This window comes from Leuciscus leuciscus (assembly GCF_965113295.1).
Source record: "Leuciscus leuciscus genome assembly, chromosome: 2".
Lineage (NCBI taxonomy): Eukaryota > Metazoa > Chordata > Actinopteri > Cypriniformes > Leuciscidae > Leuciscus > Leuciscus leuciscus.
In genome coordinates, this window is record NC_138726.1 from 32,763,813 (window position 1) to 32,783,095 (window position 19,283).

A 19,283-nucleotide genomic window follows, 5' to 3' on the forward strand; every position below is an offset into this window, starting at 1 on the left:
GTGGCTCAAACTTGTCCATATTCTGCTTTCCAGGCTTTGGGATTATGTAGCTTTATCCAAACATGAATGATATTGTGATGTTCCATCATAATTTAGTGACCCTGACGTCAACGTCTACTTGTTTCAAGAAACATCTTTAGGTTTATGGAAAGTTTCTCCCGAGGATGATATTTACATGAGTAGGGTACTGGAAGATTTTTTTTTTTTTTTTTTTTTTTTTTACCTTTATTTAACCAGGAAGGTCCCATTGAGGTTAAAAACCTCTTTTTCAAGGGAGTCCTGGCCAAAAGGCAGCAAAAACACAGTCAATTACATTTATAAAAGTTATACAATACAAATAATTAAAAACATTTACAATTTAAACAGGTCATTTCAGGTTCTCTCAATCTGGACTTAAAAGCATTTAAGGAAATAAGTTCAGATAATTTCAAGTCTTTTTGCATAAAGTTCCATGCAGAAGGAGCGGAGTAGACAAAAGCCCTTTTTCCCAGTTCTGTACGGGCAAATGGAACAAAGAGCAGCAAGTTATCATTTGATCGCAATGAATAAGAACCAACACTTCTCCATGTGATTAAACTACAGATGTAGGATGGCAACAGACCAAGCATGGCCTTATAGATACAAATATGCCAATGCCCTGATCTCCTGTTGGACAACGATGGCCATCCCACTCTGGAATATAATTCACAATGATGGGTCAAGTTTTTACAATTCGTAATAAATCTCAGAGACGCATGATAAACAGTGTCAATCTTATACAGACATTGTGCTGAAGCGGTCCTATACACCAGGTCTCCATAATCTAAGACAGATAAAAATGTTGCAGTGACTAGCTGCTTTTTAGCTTTAAAAGAAAAACAAAATTTATTTCGAAAGAAAAAAGACAGTTTAAGTTTGAGTTTCTTCACAAGGTTGTCTATATGAGGCTTAAAAGTGAGAGCATCATCAAGCCAGATACCAAGGTATTTATAAGAATGAACCACCTCTATGACACTTCCGGTCAAAGTGAACACAGGAGGAGGAGCTTGAGAAACCTTCTTAGTATTACTTAACAGCATCAGTTTGGTCTTATCAGCATTGAGAACCAGTTTAAGCTGCATAAGTGTGCGTTGAACCACATTAAAAGCTTTCTGCAAAGACTCAACCGCTTTAGCTGGGGACGATCCAAAACAATAAATAATCGTGTCATCAGCATACAAATGCATATTAGCATCCGACACATTGTGGCCTAGTTCATTTATATACATAATAAACAAGAGAGGACCTAATATTGAGCCTTGTGGCACCCCCTTGTGGACCTTCACTAATGCAGAACATAGACCATCACATTTAATGCACTGAGTCCTGTCACTCAGATAATTCATGAACCAGGAAACTACACAATCAGACAATCCCAGACAAAGAAGCCTATGCTTTAGAACAGCATGGTCCACTGTGTCAAAAGCTTTCGACAGATCAAGAAAAAGTGATGCACAGAATTGCTTTCTATCAAGAGCGACAAGTATGTCATTAATTACTTTTGTAACAGCAGTGATGGTACTGTGCTTTTTCCTGAAGCCTGATTGCAGTTTGGAAAGGAGTTCATTTGAGTATAAAAACTCTTTTATTTGGTCTGAAACAAGGGATTCTAAAATTTTTGACAAAACACACAAATTAGATATAGGCCGATAGTTAGTTAAAACTGCTGGATCACCTCCTTTAAACAAGGGAATAACAAAAGCTGACTTCCAAACTGATGGTATTTCATTGTTTTGAATTGACAGATTAAAAAGAATTGTGAGGGGCTCTGCAACAAAATCAGCCGCCTTTTTCAAAAAGTAAGGCTCTATTAAATCTGGTCCAGGAGGTTTTCTGTGATCTAACGCTTTAAGAGCTCCATGCACCTGCTGCACAGTAAAAGAAACAAAATTGAAAGGCTCTCCAGAAAACACTGGGGAGTATGTGCATGGAGTGACAGCGACTACTCCTGTCGACTCGGACAGAGAACCAACTGATACAAAATGCTCATTAAAGCAATTTAAGACATTAACTCTGTCGTAGACTGGGAGAGAGTTTTTTAAGACAAATTTTGGGAGGGCTTCATTACTTTTATTCACAGAAAGAGACTTGATGACTTTCCAAAATTTCTGTGGATTATTGAGGTTTTCACTTGTGACTGATAAATAATATTCTGATTTAGCCTTTTTGATAAGAGAGGTACATTTATTTCTTAGTTGTCTGAAAATGGACCAGTCAGTGGCAGAATCACCATTTCTAGCTTTAGCCCATGCCACATTTCGCTGATGGATAATGTCTGACAACTCTGGAGAAAACCAAGGGTTTTCCCGTCCCTTCACTCTCAGGGGCGTGTCTAGAGCATTTTCAGTGGGGGGGCCATGCTGGGGCACTGCCTCCAAACGGGGTGGCCGCCAGTGACCAAAAAAAAGAGCTAAATTCTACAGTATATTACGTAAATCCTATTGATTTTTTTTTTTTTAACTTGAATAAAGTTACTTGTAAACAAATGTAGTAATAAAGCACATTTTGATTAATTTAGTTTTTTGTCATCCCTGTATATATCCATTAAGTTAAATTTGAGAGCCAGTGTTTATTATTTTTTGTGTTTTCATAAAACTAACAAGTTTATCAAATAAAAACAATTTTTAATAATGAGCAATTTTAAATTCCCAGAAGCAGAAACGATGTCAATTATTTTCTTTTAATAAGTAGTTTGGCCATTACAATATACAGTAGTTTTATTCACAATCTCTTTCAAATAATAATAAATTAATAAATAAAAAATTTCCCCCACTGTAATAATTCAAATGGTTTGGTCAAAACATCATAGTGTTTCATTCAACATTTCTTTCAGATTAAATTACAAAAAAGCTGAATAACACAGAGTTAAAGTTTTAGCACTGTAACAGTTCAAAAGAAAACAACACATAATGTTTTATAAAATGTTTTATAAAAAAAACATTTTACTAACATTGTCACTAACATTTTAGTAACTAAACTGAATTTTATTATTACAATGTTAATGTTACAATGTTTACATGATACAATTTCTGGTAAGCTACGCTTTTTTATTATTTCAATTCAATTCAATTATTGTGATTTGATTTAATATTGACTTATTTGGATACATATTAGGTAGGCTACACAAGATAGGCGTTATTTTTCCTCAAGAAAAAAACAACTCACCTAATGCTGTAAACATACTGCCCTATCAGCTGGTAGTAGGCTATTATTTAAGGTTAAAAATAACTCAAATTAAATATAATGCGTTTTTTTATTATTATAATAACTTTAATGATATAAGTAAAAATATAATAAATATGTAATATAGAACACATATTTAGCTAAATACTCTATAGCTATTTTTTTTTTCTTGCCAACTATGTGCTATAGCCTATATTATGTTCATTATGGCTTTCCTGAGGTAAATGTGACAATTGTTCTGCTATGTTATTGACCTCTTCACTGATGAAAAACACTGATTGATCGATATTATGTATGAGGAATATACATTTCGGTAAGTTGTACTGTATCTTTCAGTGTTCAATCATGTTTTTTTACTATTAGCTATTACTATCTGTCACGTAGCATTTACAAGCGCCAAAACGGTATTTATTGTTTGAATTTCGTAATAAAATTGACAGAATCTGAGCTGAGATTTTTGTATATCATAAGTAACCTGCTCTGTCTAGTCTGTCGGTCTCCGTGTCCTCTTTGCTTCGCGATTTTTCTGTGCGTGAGAAAATGGATGTGTGGCGTGAGAGAGTATGAAAATTGCGTGTCTCACGGAGAATGCGTGAGAGTTGGCAGCACTGTAAAAACAGTAGCAGAAAGAGAGGAAAACAGTCGAAAAAGGCAGACCTCAACTAAAACAGCTGGAACTAAAACTTCTGTTTCGGTGGTGACTGGCAGCTCTTTGTTTGGTGTCTTGACTTCCCACTCTTGATTGATAAAGTAAAAGTCCAAGTCTGCGACGACCGTTGTTTATCTGGCGCTGCACTTCTTTGAAGTAAACTTCAGTAGAGTCTATAAAACTGATTGGTCGTAAAATGAACCAATCACAAGCCATCTTATAGGGGGGGGCACCTGGGGTAGACCCGCCCCTGTTCACTCTATGCTTTGTCCAAGGAGCATGTTTATTTACAATTTTCTCAAAATTCTCCTTAAAAAGTGTCCAGGCAAGCTCAACGTCAGGCAACAGGCCTAGCTGTCCCCCCAGTTAATCAAAGATAGATCATGATGATAGGCTTGTTCATTAAAGTTTTTCAAATTCCTCTTTCTAATAATTTGCGATTTACATTTGGGTATTTTACTGCCTCTCGAAGTAGCAATAACACAATGATCACTCAGATCATTACAAAAGACACCCATGGATACAAATTTATGAGGGACATTTGTTAGAATCAAGTCGATTAAAGTAGATTTATCTGGATTTTTGAGATTAGGCCTTGTAGGTACATTTACCAACTGGCTAAGACTGATAGAATCACAAAAAGATTTAAATTCATCAGAAACAACATTTAGCCAGTCCCAATTCAAGTCCCCGGCCAGTAAAAGTTCCCTATAGTTTAATCTGGACAAAAGAAGCTTTAAAGATGATAAACCCTCCCTGGAGGCCGATGGAGGTCTATAACACCCCACAACAGTTATTGAAAGGGACTTAAATATTTCAACATTTAAGGCCAAAAACTCCATTTGCTTACAGAGAGACTCAGACAGAACAACTGATGCACCAAATCTTGACTTAACATAGATGGCTACACCACCGCCTTTCTTCGGCCTGTCACTGCGAAAAACATTATACCCATGCACATTTATATCTTCATTAGTAATTGATTTCGTCAACCAAGTTTCCGAAATTATCGCTATGTCTGCATCTGTAGATTCAATCCAAATTTTAACCATGTCCATTTTTGGTAGTAAACTGCGAACATTAAGATGAACAAATTTAAGTCCAGGCATTGATTTAAATTCAGCAGGGGTCAAGACACATTGCAAACAGGGGCCAGGATTGGGCTGCACATTTCCAGATAGAAGTAGGAGTAGTGTAATAATCAATCTGCATTTCACAGTATATTTTGAAGCCGGCCTATCATATGCTGAAACCAGGCAATGCCTGTCATTAATTGAGAAAGACAAATTATACAAAGCAAAAAATTTTTGCAGTTTAGGCAAATCCCAATACAGATCCATCCAGAAGTCCAGGTTCCAACAAAAGTGTAATGGTTCCTGGTGCATGTCAATACTGGTTTTTGTGCCACTATAGTAGGTTTCCTGTATGCCCACCATATTATTAAAACAACTCACCCTAGGATCAGTGTCCAGTTTCAAGTTCCAAGTGACCAACAGGGATAAGAAAATTAAGAAAAATGCCATCGTCATTAATTTACTAATAGTAAAGTTGACAAATAACAGTACCAGTTTATCTTGTAGAGTATGTCCCAGCCTCCAAAATGATGTTGCAGGCTTAGGCTTGTTTACCCAAGCTTCAGGAGAATATAGCAGGCCAGGCCCGTTTGCCTAGCCTCCAGGTTGATGTGTGAGACTCAGGCTGGTTTGCCCAAGCTCCAGGAGAATGAAGCAGGCCAGGCCCGCTAGCCTAGCTCCAGGAGTATGTAGCAGGCTCAGGCTGGTTAGCCCAAGCTCCAAGAGAATGTAGCAGGCTCAGGCTAGTTTGCCCAGGCTCCAATGAGGATGTAGCAAGCTCAGGCTGGTTAGCCCAAGCTCCAAAAAGATGTAGCAGGCTCAGGCTGGTTAGCCCAAGCTCCAAGGGGATGTAGCAGGCTCAGGCAGGTTAGCCCAAGCTCCAGGAAGATGTAGCAGGCTCAGGCTGGTTAGCCCAAGCTCCAGGAGAATGTAGCAGGCTCAGGCTAGTTAGCCCAAGCTCCAAGAGGATATAGCAGGCTCAGGCTGGTTAGCCCAAGCTCCAGGAAGATGTAGCAGGCTCAGGCTGGTTAGCCCAAGCTCCAGGAGAATGTAGCAGGCTCAAGCCCGTTTGCCTAGCTCTGTTTAGCCAGGACTAATAGGATCAGTTGGATCAGGCTCAGGTTAGCAAAGTTAGCTCAGAGCAGAGGTATAGTGTCATTTTTAAACTCATAATAGTCCACAATCTTCTTAAAAGTTCAAGATAAAATTTCCATATAAATGACTTGTACAACTTAAAAACTACAACTTAAAAGGGGTAAAATACTATGAAATCCATTTAAATGAAATCAGTCCAGAGAGAGACACTGAGCAGACCTTAGACTAGCTGCCATCTTGGATTTTCATGTTTCATTGTTGGTAAGGACCCTCATTGTTCATTGAATGTCTAGTGAGACACAATTAGAAAATGAAGGGCCTCTGCTGCTGGACCCTTGTATTGCAAAATGCCTGATTGATTGGACATGGAAAAAAAATAGAATCATATTAGAATCTTAAACATTTAAATCAGTGAAAATAACCTGTTACCTGTGACCAGTTTTGGTCACCACTGAATAATCTGAATGGACAAAAACATATTTTACGTTCCACAGAAGAAAGTCAGTCTCACAGTTTCGGAACAACATGATGGTGAGTACATGATGACAGAATTTTCGTTTTGTGAGATATCACTTATAATACTAATTACACTTATAATAATTCCCTTTAACCCTTTCATGCATGAATTATGATAACCTCAGTCAGGATTTTTTCCTATGTGTTTTTATTGCTCTTAGGGCATGAAAAACAAGAATTGATTTCTATGTTATTTTTTTACAATTTTTTCAAAGAGATCTTCAGATGTCCACTTGAGTGGACAGCATGCGGTTATGGTTTAAACTTAAGATATACTATATTAAATATAAGACAATAATCAAACAGATAAAGTATGTAAATTTAACAAACTAATCAATACAATTATATCAAATCATGTGAAAACTATAAAATATATACAAAAAATATAAATGCTAAATATTGCAAAGGCTTCATACAACTTCATACAAGTTGCACTTCGCGTATCTTTGATATCAGAACATGAGGACGTGATTCCATCAGAATTTTCGCCTGTCAAGGTACAACTGTGGAAACCACTCAGATGCTCCCTCCAGTGCACCAGAGTATGGAGATTTACCCTTATTAGCTGATAATTCTGATTATGTTCAAGATGGACATGCACATTTCTATCATAGCCCTCCTCTGAGAAAACCTAGCGATACGTTTTTTTCAATCTCATCTGAAATGATCAGTGTTGGGGGTAATGCATTACAAGTAACATGCATAACACATTCAGATTACTTTTTTGATGTTACAAGTAAAGTAATGTGTTACAAGTAACATGCATTACCTAATCAGATTACTTTTTGATCTAACAAGTAATTAACTAAAAGTAATGTGCATTACCTAATCAGATTACTTTTTGATCTAACAAGTAATTAACTACAAGTAATGTGCATTACCTAATCAGATTACTTTTTGATGTAACGAGTAAAGAAACGCATTACAAGTAACATGCATTACGTAATCAGATTACTTTTTGATGTTATGAGTAAAGAAATGCATTACAATAACGCACATTACATGATCAGATTACTTTTCGATGTTATGAGTAAGGAAACGCATTACAAGTAACATGCATTACGTAATCAGATTACTTTTTGATGTTATGAGTAAGGAAACGCATTACAAGTAACATGCATTACGTAATCAGATTACTTTTTGATGTTATGAGTAAGGAAACGCATTACAAGTAACATGCATTACGTAATCAGATTACTTTTTGATGTTATGAGTAAGGAAACGCATTACAAGTAACATGCATTACGTAATCAGATTACTTTTTGATGTTATGAGTAAAAAAACGCATTACAATAACATGCATTACGAAATCAGATTACTTTTTGATCTAACAAGTAAAGTAATACATTACAAGTGTCATACATTATGTAATCACATGACTTTTTTCGATGTCAATGAAAATTACATTCTTATAATACAAGTACATTTATTTACAGTAAAAAAGTCACTGCAGATTAAGTTTTTAAGTTTGAAATTTCAAAAACAATATTCACAATATAATTATGAATTGTAGCTGAAATATAGCAATTGATGCATGATGACGTCCACTACAGTGGACATGTGATTAATCAGAGTTTTCTCTCAATGACTCAATCTAAAATCAAAACTTGGAAAATTTTACTGTGATATGACTCATTAGATATTGCTTGATGCTGCAATATTTTTTTTTACCTACAAGAGTCTCCTAGGATAGAAGGAATGGGTGGATATTCCGGAGCAACTTGGCATGTCTGACTTATCCTTGGCCATCTTGGCTTGGAGGGGGAAAAAATTGAAACACAAAGGCTTGCCACTTGGTTGCAATTTATAGGATGATGCACCAGGGTCCAATGAAGAGGCTGATGTGCAACTTTGCCATAAAAACCCGTGCAAATTCAAGAAAATGCTTTTTTAATAGCTGTCCACTGTAGTGACCACTATGCGTGAAAGGGTTAAGAACTCTTGTCGGCGTCACACGGTGGGAACCACGAACCAGCTCCTTGGTTGTTGTATTGTATGTTACAAGTGATCTTTGCAAATTTGTTTAATCTTTACTGCTGTCATCTCTTGTGCAGAGATTTGGATGACTTTTCATACGCAAATTGCTTATATTAGGCCTGTTCGACAAAGTTCCGACAGTATTCCGTCAGCACGTGAGTGAGAGTGACGGCGCGCAGGCTCAGCAGAGAGAGGCGTGCAATTTGATGACGCTCCCTCCAAACCCCCGAGTTTTATTCGAAACCGCGGTGGACAGGACGCGCATGCGCCTCAGAGCTCACCGCCTCTCTGGCTGCATCCCCTCCTCACTCCGCTGCCTCTCTCTCTCTCTCTCTCTCTCTCTCTCCCTCTCTCTCCATACTGACTGTCCAGTCACTCCAGCACCGAGCAACAGGGAGTGTGTGTATGCTTCTGCTTTAAGCTATAAAGAACTTCATCTCCATCGCTCCGGACACACACCCGCTTCTTCATCTGTCGTCCGCTGCCCTTTAGCGACCAACCGGCCACAGTAACCAACTGCCATGGAGAGGAAGGTAGGACATTTACAGCAACATCATAAGAATGTCATCGGCTCCATAAAGCACTTATTAAACAACAGTGTTTAATGTCTGCGGTCTGTTGCCGTCCTGATGGTGTATAATCCGCCCATCTCATCACAGGCAGTCAGATTAGTGCGCATGGGAGTTTTCCGACTGGATCTAGTTTATTTGGCAATGTAAAAAAGCTCATACTATTTGAAGCCAGACAGTACGCGCGCACACACACACTGGTGCACGTGTTAATTCTGTCTTCTCCATCACTGATCTTCAGTACGGATGGAGAGTCCTTCATGTTCTTGCTGACTTTAGTGAGAGGTTCATAGCAGCACGGAGATGTTGAGACCTCAGATGCTCCTTTGTACGATGTAAAGAGCCGAATTATCTCTCAGCTTCAGTTGTTGGGATTGAAAGTGTTACTAGCAACATAAAGATGCCTTACCTCAGGATTCACTCTAATAGTCAATGTGAAGTCAGTTTGTTTGATAAGTGAAGGTATGTGATTGATCATAGGTATGTTTATGTTGGTGGATTGATCTTAGAAATAACTAAAGCAGTTTTGTGATGCTTATACAGAGGGTGTTATCACTATTTTGTTATTCACCAAGTTATTTGTGTAATTTTTAAGCTCCAATCTTTTTCTCTGTAAAGGTTCCTGCAGTGATGGAAAAATTGGAAATGTCAGGGACTTTAAAACTTTAAAACTGAAGTCATAGATTTGAAAGGCATTGAAATATCTTTATTGAATATAATATCATTTTCTACTTTACAATAATAAATAGCTCTTTGTGAATGCAGTCTTTAAAATCTTTTTCTATTTGTCACAAACAATTGGAAAAATGATGTGGCTACTGGCTACAGCACTATATTACATTGTTATAATGAATCCTAATATTTGTAATTTCACCTGGTGCAGTTACATGTATGTCCTTACTGTTATTGGCCAAAGTGATAAGATCAAATAAAATATTAAAGGGGAAATGAAGCAGTCAATCAAGTTTACATGATTTACAAGATGGATTTCCACTATAATCAACAATTATATAAGAAACATGACAAATGTAAACATATAAAAGAAAAAACGTTATATCTTTCGCGGCCAGGGATTGTGCAGTATTCTAACATGTGACGTCACAGGGTTGGTTGGCTTTAATAAACCTGGCTGAATGTAGGAATCTCCCGACATCAAACTGTCTACACCACGGTGTTTTGACCGCGAACAACTAACGTTAGGTTAGGTACAGTCATTATTAGCTAACAGCTGTAACTAGCTAATGCTAACTAGTGTTTAGCTAACTTAGTGAAGTTTATTAGTACCAGACAAAAAGACGACGTCTAACGTTATATGTTAACAAACTGCACATGGAAACATTGTTCGTGATGTCTGCCATCATATTCCTGTCTCTTGTCAACACTATGTAAGTTAGCATGTATTAATATATGCATTTGAGCTGATACGGCGTCGGAACCGAGCAGTGGTACGTCGTTATGTCGAACAGCCGGTGGTGGTTTGGAGCGAAGAGCGGGTTGGCAACGCTACCTGGTGTCAGTGTGGCTGTTGTACTGCGATGTCCACCGTGTCAGAGTCCATCTGCTGTATATAACATATAACGTTAGACGTTGTTAGTTGTTCGCGGTCAAAACACAGTGGTGTAGACAGTTTGATGTCGGGATATTCCTACATTCAGCCAGGTTTATTAAAGCCAACCAACCCCGTGACGTCACATGTTAGAATACTGCACAATCCCTGGCCGCGAAAGATATAACGGTTTTTCTTTTTTCTTTTATATGTTTACATTTGTCATGTTTCTTATATAATTGTTGATTATAGTGGAAATCCATCTTGTAAATCATGTAAACTTGATTGACTGCTTCATTTCCCCTTTAACACTCCTAAATGTGTCACGGGTTGGTTCCACAAGGAAGCAAGTAGAGGATCCATTAGCAGCAGCCAATCTTTATTAAACTAAATAATCCAAAAAACAACAATACTGGCACAGGAGAAGAAAACAATAGGTTCTCTGAAACATATAGTGGAAAGATCCACCTATGGGAAGGGCATCCGTACCTGACCTCTGCAGAAGCATCCAATTGCACCAAGTCTGGCAAGACGGACAGAAGCGCGCAGCCAATGCCAGGTAAGGCCTCACCCCCTACTGTGGGCATATAAAGCCTGCATGTGCTACTGTTTCCAGTAAGTATATTCGCTTCTCGTGCGGTAAGCGGGGCAAAGCTGGTGGATCTCTCCACTCGATGTTTCAGAGAACCGGTGTTACGACACTAACCTATTGTTCTCTTTCATCATCTCGTGTTCGAGATCCACCTATGGGAGAGACATGGACAACTCCCCGATTTCCCAGTACACTCACAGTGAGGGTCTGTAAGCCAGAGAAAGACGGTCACCCAAGGGGTGGTGCCTGACACGTCCCATAATCATGAAACCCGCCATACTGACGCACACACAAAATTGCTGTGTACTGGCAGGACATGAAACGTGTGTGGCTTACACAAGAGAAGGAAGGGTTAAGATGACCCCACCCCCAAATCAGAATGTGAGCACACGGCAGGTGTCCTGCAGAACTTCTTCGATTCGGCTATAATGAGCCAATCGTCTATATATGTCAAAATCCTCAAACCTGACATTCTCATGGCTGCTAAGCCCACCTCCGCACACAGACAGAAGGTCTGAGGGCTTAACGATAGCCCGAACGGGAGGACTGTGAATTCGTAACATGTGCCTTGGTTGGCGAAACGAAGAAACTTCCTGTGTGGCGGATAAATGCTTATGTGGAAGAAAGCATCTTTCAGATCGATCGATGTGAACCAGTTCCGTTTTATGGCGTGGGCAAGCGAGCGAGTGAGCCATGCGTTAACATTCTGAAATTGTATTTCCTCAAATGTTTGTTCAACACAAGGAGGTCCAAGATAGGGCGGAGAGAGCCGTCATTATTTGGGACCAGGAAATAACGAGAATAAAATCCCTGATTTATCAGACTGGGGGCCACCACCTGAATCGCTCCATGGTTTAGAAGGGAAGATATTTCCGCTTTCAGAATTTGTGCGCCGCTCTCTTCCGTGTGTGAAGAGAGAACGCTGTTGAAATGCAGGGGTTTCATTACAAACTACAGTCTGTAGCCCTGCATTATTGTATGCGTCACCCACTCGGGAGCCGAAACAGTTTTCCAAGCCAACTTGTGACTCGCGAGTGTTCCCACCCAAACCGCAGCGGCGCTGTGTAAGCCCAGCTGGCTTATTTGTGGTGCAATGGCGCCCTCTAGTGGACGAACTAGGGGCGACATGCAGGGGTTCACAGAGAATTTCTCTCTTTGCAGGGAGAGGATTTCTCTCTGTGGAGAGAGGGCCTCTCTTTGTAACGAATTCAATTGATTCGTTTGTTTTAATGTGTTTTTTGTGTTTTGTATGTGTTTTGTGTTGGGGAACACTGGGGCCGAAGCCTTTATTAACTGGGTGAGGGGAACACAGTATGTTTGGTGTGGTGACACTGCTTTTGCACTTTTCCTCACAACAGACCCCCTGTATGTGGGGGGAGAACACACAACGTCAACTGAACTCATGGGCTGGGCAGCCTCGAGAGGGGGGTGGCCGACCCCTCCATAAGAAACCGTCCGTCTCTTGAACAGGGGCTCTAGGGCAAGAAGAGAGTCCAAAGAGCTTGCGGCTCGTGAGCGCGGACTCAAAGCCCCCATTGGCCGAACATCAGGCAGGCCGCTTGCGTTTCGAGTCGGTGGGGGTAGGGTTTGATGGTTTTCCCGCCGCAGAGGGAGTCGGTTTCCCCCAGGGCTTAGCAGAGGGTGGGTTGCTCTGTCGTGGTGGGGGTTTGTTGCGGGCCTTTCCTTACCCTTATGGAAGTTACGCCCCGAGACAGGGGGGTTAAGCAAACGCACAGGGGGCGCCTGGCGTGGGGCCACCTTCCTAGGAGGCAAAACTTGAAGGCCTCGTCTTCCTTTTTCTTTTCGTCGCATCGTTGCAGCATCAATGCGACGGCAAAGCCAAAGAGAGCCCGGCCGGGCTCTACCGGGGCGCCCGCAATGCGCCTCTTCTCACTGTCAGTAAGGCCCGACAGGTCCACTGGCGAGCGTTACGGAGGATGAGGTCATTAACAGTAATGATCTCCTTCCACAGCGTGGCTGAGGGGGATCCCTTGTCCAGCTGTTGGCCTAAGTCATCCAAAATCTCCGCCTGGTAAGCGGATAGAAGGGAGGAGACATTCAGGGCCCTGACAGCCAAGGCCGAGGATCTATAAGCGGCCTGGTGCACAGAGGCAGAAAAACGGTCCATCTTGTTAGGCAAGACCGGCTTTGGGGGAGCGAGCAGCCTGCCCTGGACTGGGTTAAGGTGCCTGGCAGTGGGGATCAATGGCTCGATAGCGGGGGGATCACCCATGCCGAGAGCCGCCATATCCTTTACCTCTAGACCCGCAAGACCATGTTTAATCGAGCGGGTCGCTCCAGTTGTGCCTCATGTGCTTCACGCACTCTGGGAGGACGGGGAAGAGTTATTTCATCGGACCAGGAGGGGGTCCCAGCACTTTCCCGTCATAAATGTCCCTTTCCTGGTCGGTGGCGCTCTGTGGAGCCTGCCACTCAATGTTGAGGCGAGAGCCCGCTCGCTCACACACTTCCAGGAAGCGGAAGTGTGTGGCCTGGGGAAGGCCAGAGGGCGGGATGGCCTCCTCGTCCTCTGAGACCCCGAGAAGGCCCGCGTCGTCATCATCACCAGAACCGGCCGGTTCGTCGCCGAGTGGGAGGTTGCCCGCAAAGATATCCTCTTCAGGAAACACAGGATTGGTCTGGTCAGCCCAGATGAGAGATGTTGCGCCCCTGGAGGCCCCCGGTAGCGCGTCGTCGTCACCACCATGACCCCCATCCGAGTCAGAAAAGCCGAGCTCGACACACTGGGTCGCGGCAACTTTAATGTGGCGTCAAAGGAGTTTTTTCGGCAGCATCAGACAATGACTGCAGTTCTCCGGGTTCTCCAAAGCCTCTTCCGCATGCTTAAGGCCCAAGCAGACCACGCAGAATGGGTGAACGTCCTTCGCGGCAATCAGCGCACCACACGCGGCCAGGCAGGCCCGTGATAGGCTGTTCCCGGGAGAAGCGGCAGATTTAGAGAGCGACATACCGGCAAAAAACTGGGTGAGAGCGTGGGTGGCGTAAATCCAACCGAGCTGTGTCAGTGCAGAGATCGCGAGAAGCGAATGTCAACTGGAGAACAGTAGCGCATGCAGGCTTTATACCCTCAGGTAAGGGGGTGAGGCCTTACCTGGCATTGGCTGCGCGCTTCTGTCTGTCTTGCCAGACTTGGCGCAGTTGGATGCTTCTGCAGAGGTCAGGTACGGATGCCCTTCCCATAGGTGGATCTCAAACACGAGATGATGAAAGAGAACAGGAGCAACACAAACCAACCTTAATCTTGAAGACACTAGACAAGAACTAAACAGAACAGAGGGTTTAATGCTGCCTTCACATGCTTTTGGAAATTTCCTGAAATAGTGATTATGAGCTTGTCGCATTCAAGTGCTTTGCTGTTGGAAAGAACAGGAATCGTGGAGGACACCAGGTTTATTCTTGCCTATCTATTGTGCAAATCTTATTAAAGCCAAAATGATATTTAGCGTCCCATTCATTCACCACACTATCTATATAATATAGAGTCCAGATCTAGATGCAGATAAAAATGATGTTTAATGGCTCAAAACAGTAATTCATGGCTTGAGTGTAGAACACATGACAGAGCGTAGAGCTTCACCATAACTATGAATCCATGAATGGCACGTTCACATGAACATTAGAACAAACTAACATTCAGACAGTAATCCGTACAGGTAAGAATCAACACCATGGTTAAATAACTGAACTAATTAGATAACGCGAGACACCTGAGTCTAATTGACCGTTCGCAAAGACCCGCCTCCCTTAGTTACTGTTGCTATGTCCGACAAGCCACGCCGCTCTCACGCCACACCATGTTCTCATGCAGTGAAACACGCATCGCGGAGGAGACAGGGCACCGACAACACTCTGACAGACAGGATAGGCTTTTGATATGAAACAAAGTCTCAACTTTCAAATTTGGTCATTTTTTAAAGAAATCTAAACAATAAATACCGTTTTTTGGCTCTTTAATGTGTCTGACAGATCGCCTCAGTTAAAGCTGCTCGTGAACCGATCATCTCTTCCTTCTAGTTCATTTATAGCATCAAATAAACATAAATGAACATTAGAAGGAGTGTTGTTTTAACCGCAGAAAGACGTCAGTACACACCGCTTTTCCAGTTTAAATCCTCCAACATTAATATACTAACTCTCCTGACTGCTTTGTCGGACAAAAATGACGGATTCGGCGGATGGCGGATTATGATTGGCCAGATCCCCTTTCAATCAAACTCCCTGCAAAGGGTCAATTAGCCCAACAAAGATTCTCTGAAATCATTGTCCATGGGAGGGCCAGGACCGTGGGGCAGGGAAAAAACTGGCCTAATTGCCAACCCAAAAGGCAGTTCAATGGGCTCTGATACAAATATTGAGACAGTACTACAAAGTGCCTGACACAAGGTAAAGACATTCATGGCAGTTATACAAAACCAAGACCCCATAACACTTATTGCCATATGAAGCATTGCACACATCAATAATTTGTCCATGGCAGTGGCATGAAGCTTGAAAGCTCAAGGTACCCTTACTTGTCACATTGTTCATAGGTAACTTAGTTTCCCCCGTGACCATGACATAAAACTTGGAATCTGAAAAAACTACCCCCTCGTTCCAGAGAGAAGAAAAAAAAATGCACACTCGTTCTTAACCATGGCATACCTCTTCTCAGTTTCAACTTTCTCATTCAACACTGAGACGATCACATTCTCGGCCTCAGTGCAATTCTTTGTAGCTTCAGCATTCTCGTAGTCGGCTTCGTTGCACTCGTTCACTGCAGTCTCAGCACTCACGTTCTCGGCTTCGTTGCACTCGTTCACTGCAGCCTCAGCACTCTCGTTCTCAGCTTTGTTGCACTCGTTCACTGCAGTCTCAGCACTCACGTTCTCGGCTTCGTTACACTGGTTCACTGCAGCCTCAGCACTCACGTTCTCGGCTTTGTTGCACTCGTTCACTGCAGCCTCAGCACTCGCGTTCTCGGCTTTGTTGCACTCGTTCACTACAGCCTCAGCACTCTCGTTCTCGGCTTCGTTGCACTCGTTCGCTGCAGTCTCAGCACTCTCGTTCTCAGCTTTGTTGCACTCGTTCACTGCAGTCTCAGCACTCTCGTTCTCAGCTTCGTTACACTCGTTCACTGCAGCCTCAGCACTCACGTTCTCGGCTTCGTTGCACTCGTTCACTGCAGTCTCAGCACTCTCGTTCTCGGCTTCGTTACACTCGTTCACTGCAGCCTCAGCACTCACGTTCTCGGCTTCGTTACACTCGCTCACTGCAGCCCCAGCACTCACGTTCTCGGCTTTGTTTCACTCGTTCACTGCAGCCTCAGCACTCACGTTCTCTGCTTCGTTGCACTCGTTCACTGCAGCCTCAGCACTCACGTTCTCGGCTTCGTTACACTCGCTCACTGCAGCCCCAGCACTCACGTTCTCGGCTTTGTTTCACTCGTTCACTGCAGCCTCAGCACTCACGTTCTCTGCTTCGTTGCACTCGTTCACTGCAGCCTCAGCACTCACGTTCTCGGCTTTGTTGCACTAGTTCACTGCAGCCTCAGCACTCTCGTTCTCAGCTTCGTTGCACTCGTTAACTGCAGTCTCAGCACTCACGTTCTCGGCTTCGTTGCACTTGTTCATTGCAGTCTCGGCACTCTCGTACCCCTCTACTAAAAATGATGTTTATTTGCTCAAAACAGTAATTCATGGCTTGAGCGTAGAACATATGACAGAGCGTAGAACTTCACCATAACAATGAATCCATGAAGGGCACGTTCACATGAACATTAGAACAAACTAACATTCAGACAATAATCCGTACAGGTAAGAATCAACACCATTAAATAACAGAACTAATTAGATAATAGAGGGCATTGAGAGGGCATTCATGTCCAATTTTTAACTAGGGAACTCTTATTTACGATAATTATGATAGCATGTGATGGCAGCATGGATATACAGAGACTAAATCCGAAATCGTCCCCTATACCCTTAAAAAGGGCATTATTTGAAGGGGACAGCCATTTGTAGTGGTATCCAAAACCATAGTGGACGTTTTCATTCACTCCTTCAAGTGAACTGTATTATTTGACTAACGTAGGGAATACTAAACGAGGGTTTAGGTGACATTTTCGGATTTGTCTAGAGTCTGAACAAGATGATTAACTATACACAGCTGAGACACTTGAGCACTAATCAAAACCATAGCAACCAATGAAGAGAGGGAACAAAGGAGCCAATGAAACCAAAACACAGGGAAACAGGGTAAAACTAACTAAAAATCCATCAAATGAAAACATTACAGATACACGTTACAATATGCGGCACATAATGTATTACGATTGTGCAGTAAGTGTTATAACTCCTATATGGACTTGCAGCCCAGTGCTTTCTGGTTGTGAGTTTTTCTCCCTAAGTGATCTGAAATATACAAACAAATTTTATTAGGGCCAGAGCACCGATGGTGCAAGGACCCTCTTGGAATTGCTCCGTTTTTTATTTAAAAATAAAATGTTGTCCTTCATTGCATTAAATGCTTTCTGCTTTCCGGTCCTTGGTAACCTATTAAGATGTGCTACTTTCCTCTTCCCTAACAGGACTGATATGATAATACTCCAACATCATTTTGTGGTTTCTTTCTTATATGAGTGTAGTGACCCTGACGTCAATGTCATACCAAAAAAAGAGCTGGAAGTTTACGGGCAGTTTCTCTTGTGGGTCATCATAAGTGTGATTTTATATGACCACATATTATAATATGGCATAGATTTATAAAAGGTCTGTTTTCCTGTAGCATATCTTATGTTCTGTTGTCTTCTTGTATATTGTGACAAAGCATTTGTGATCTTAGCATTGAGTTGCCTTTCCCTCCCAAATTCGTCCCTCTCCTATATCCATCGGGTTCCTGAGTGAATCACCAGAAAAACGAATTGACGAGTATTCAGTAACTTAAACTTTGTGCTATACACAAGCTTTTTATCTGTGTTGAGATGCAAGCAGCTGGAATTCTCTGTAACTGCTGCATCACTTCTGCTTGGTTGCACTGCTGGAACGCACACCTCCACTGACTGTACTGTAGATAGACTGAACATGCAGGGCCACTCATTTTGACCAGTCTGACTATGCTGTCCATGCTGGTTTGTATGGAGCTGGGGCTTTTATGTTTATTGTCTTTTGTGCCTGTGTGCAGTATTACATGTTAAATGTAAGTTTGAGTGGGTAACAGTGTGGTCATTATATTTGATCCCTTCATTCTAACTTTTGCCTTATGTAACTAACTGTTTAAATAAGTTAAAATTTAAAAATATGATTTTACTACTTAATCGTGATCATAATGGGTATTTTTATAAGTAGCATAAATAACATTCAGAAACTGTATTTGAAATTAATAAGGATCAATAAATAAATATTGATACAAAAAAACATAAGAAATGACATTTATTTTTTATGACTGATTTTATTTGACATGCACAACACGGACTGATGCACACAGTGGTGCGCTGTTTAGGACGGGTTTGTGTTGATGAGCCACTAACAAAATAATAATCTATTCACAGATTCTCTCTCTTAAAATGTAAGTGAGTGTAAATGTCAGCATTATCATATATGTCTAAAGAATTGTAGTCTGCTTGTAGTAGCTTATTGATGCAGTCAGTCTGCTATTTTATTCCAGCCGTTACTCCTGATTGGAGGCTCGCATAAATATTTAGTTTAGCCTATATGTAGAAATACATTTCAACTTAGTTTAATGGTGCAACGCAAAAATATTTAGTAGTGTGTAAGTTGTTACGCCAAACTAGGCTAAGTTGTAACTAACGCACAGCTGGTGCAACTGGCCTCTAGTGTACCCTAAACAGTTAAAAACACAAGTCCTAATATCCTATGTCAGAAATCAAAGCCTTTCTTTTAAAAGAAAATCACACTCTTCTATGAAAAGCATCTCATAAAAAATTATTTAAAATAAACAATACAATTGGTAATTATAAAATAGAATACTTTCTCAAATGTTTGGAACTGTTATTTCAGACTAGTGTTGTCAAAAGACCCGGTACTTCGGTACCAAGTCGGTACTAATT

General features: G+C 41.4%; 1 protein-coding gene across 1 annotated transcript in view; it reads left to right on the top strand.

The window, feature by feature from the left end:
• The first annotated feature begins 8,794 nt into the window (after window positions 1-8,794).
• The window catches only part of smarcd3b (SWI/SNF related BAF chromatin remodeling complex subunit D3b), a 76,545-nt gene continuing 66,056 nt past the window's right edge, over window positions 8,795-19,283 (top strand). Inside the window, exon 1 of the mRNA XM_082162179.1 lies at window positions 8,795-9,044. Within this exon, the coding sequence (XP_082018305.1) occupies window positions 9,033-9,044 (12 nt within the window). The 5' untranslated portion in view covers window positions 8,795-9,032. The remainder of the gene's footprint in view (window positions 9,045-19,283) is intronic.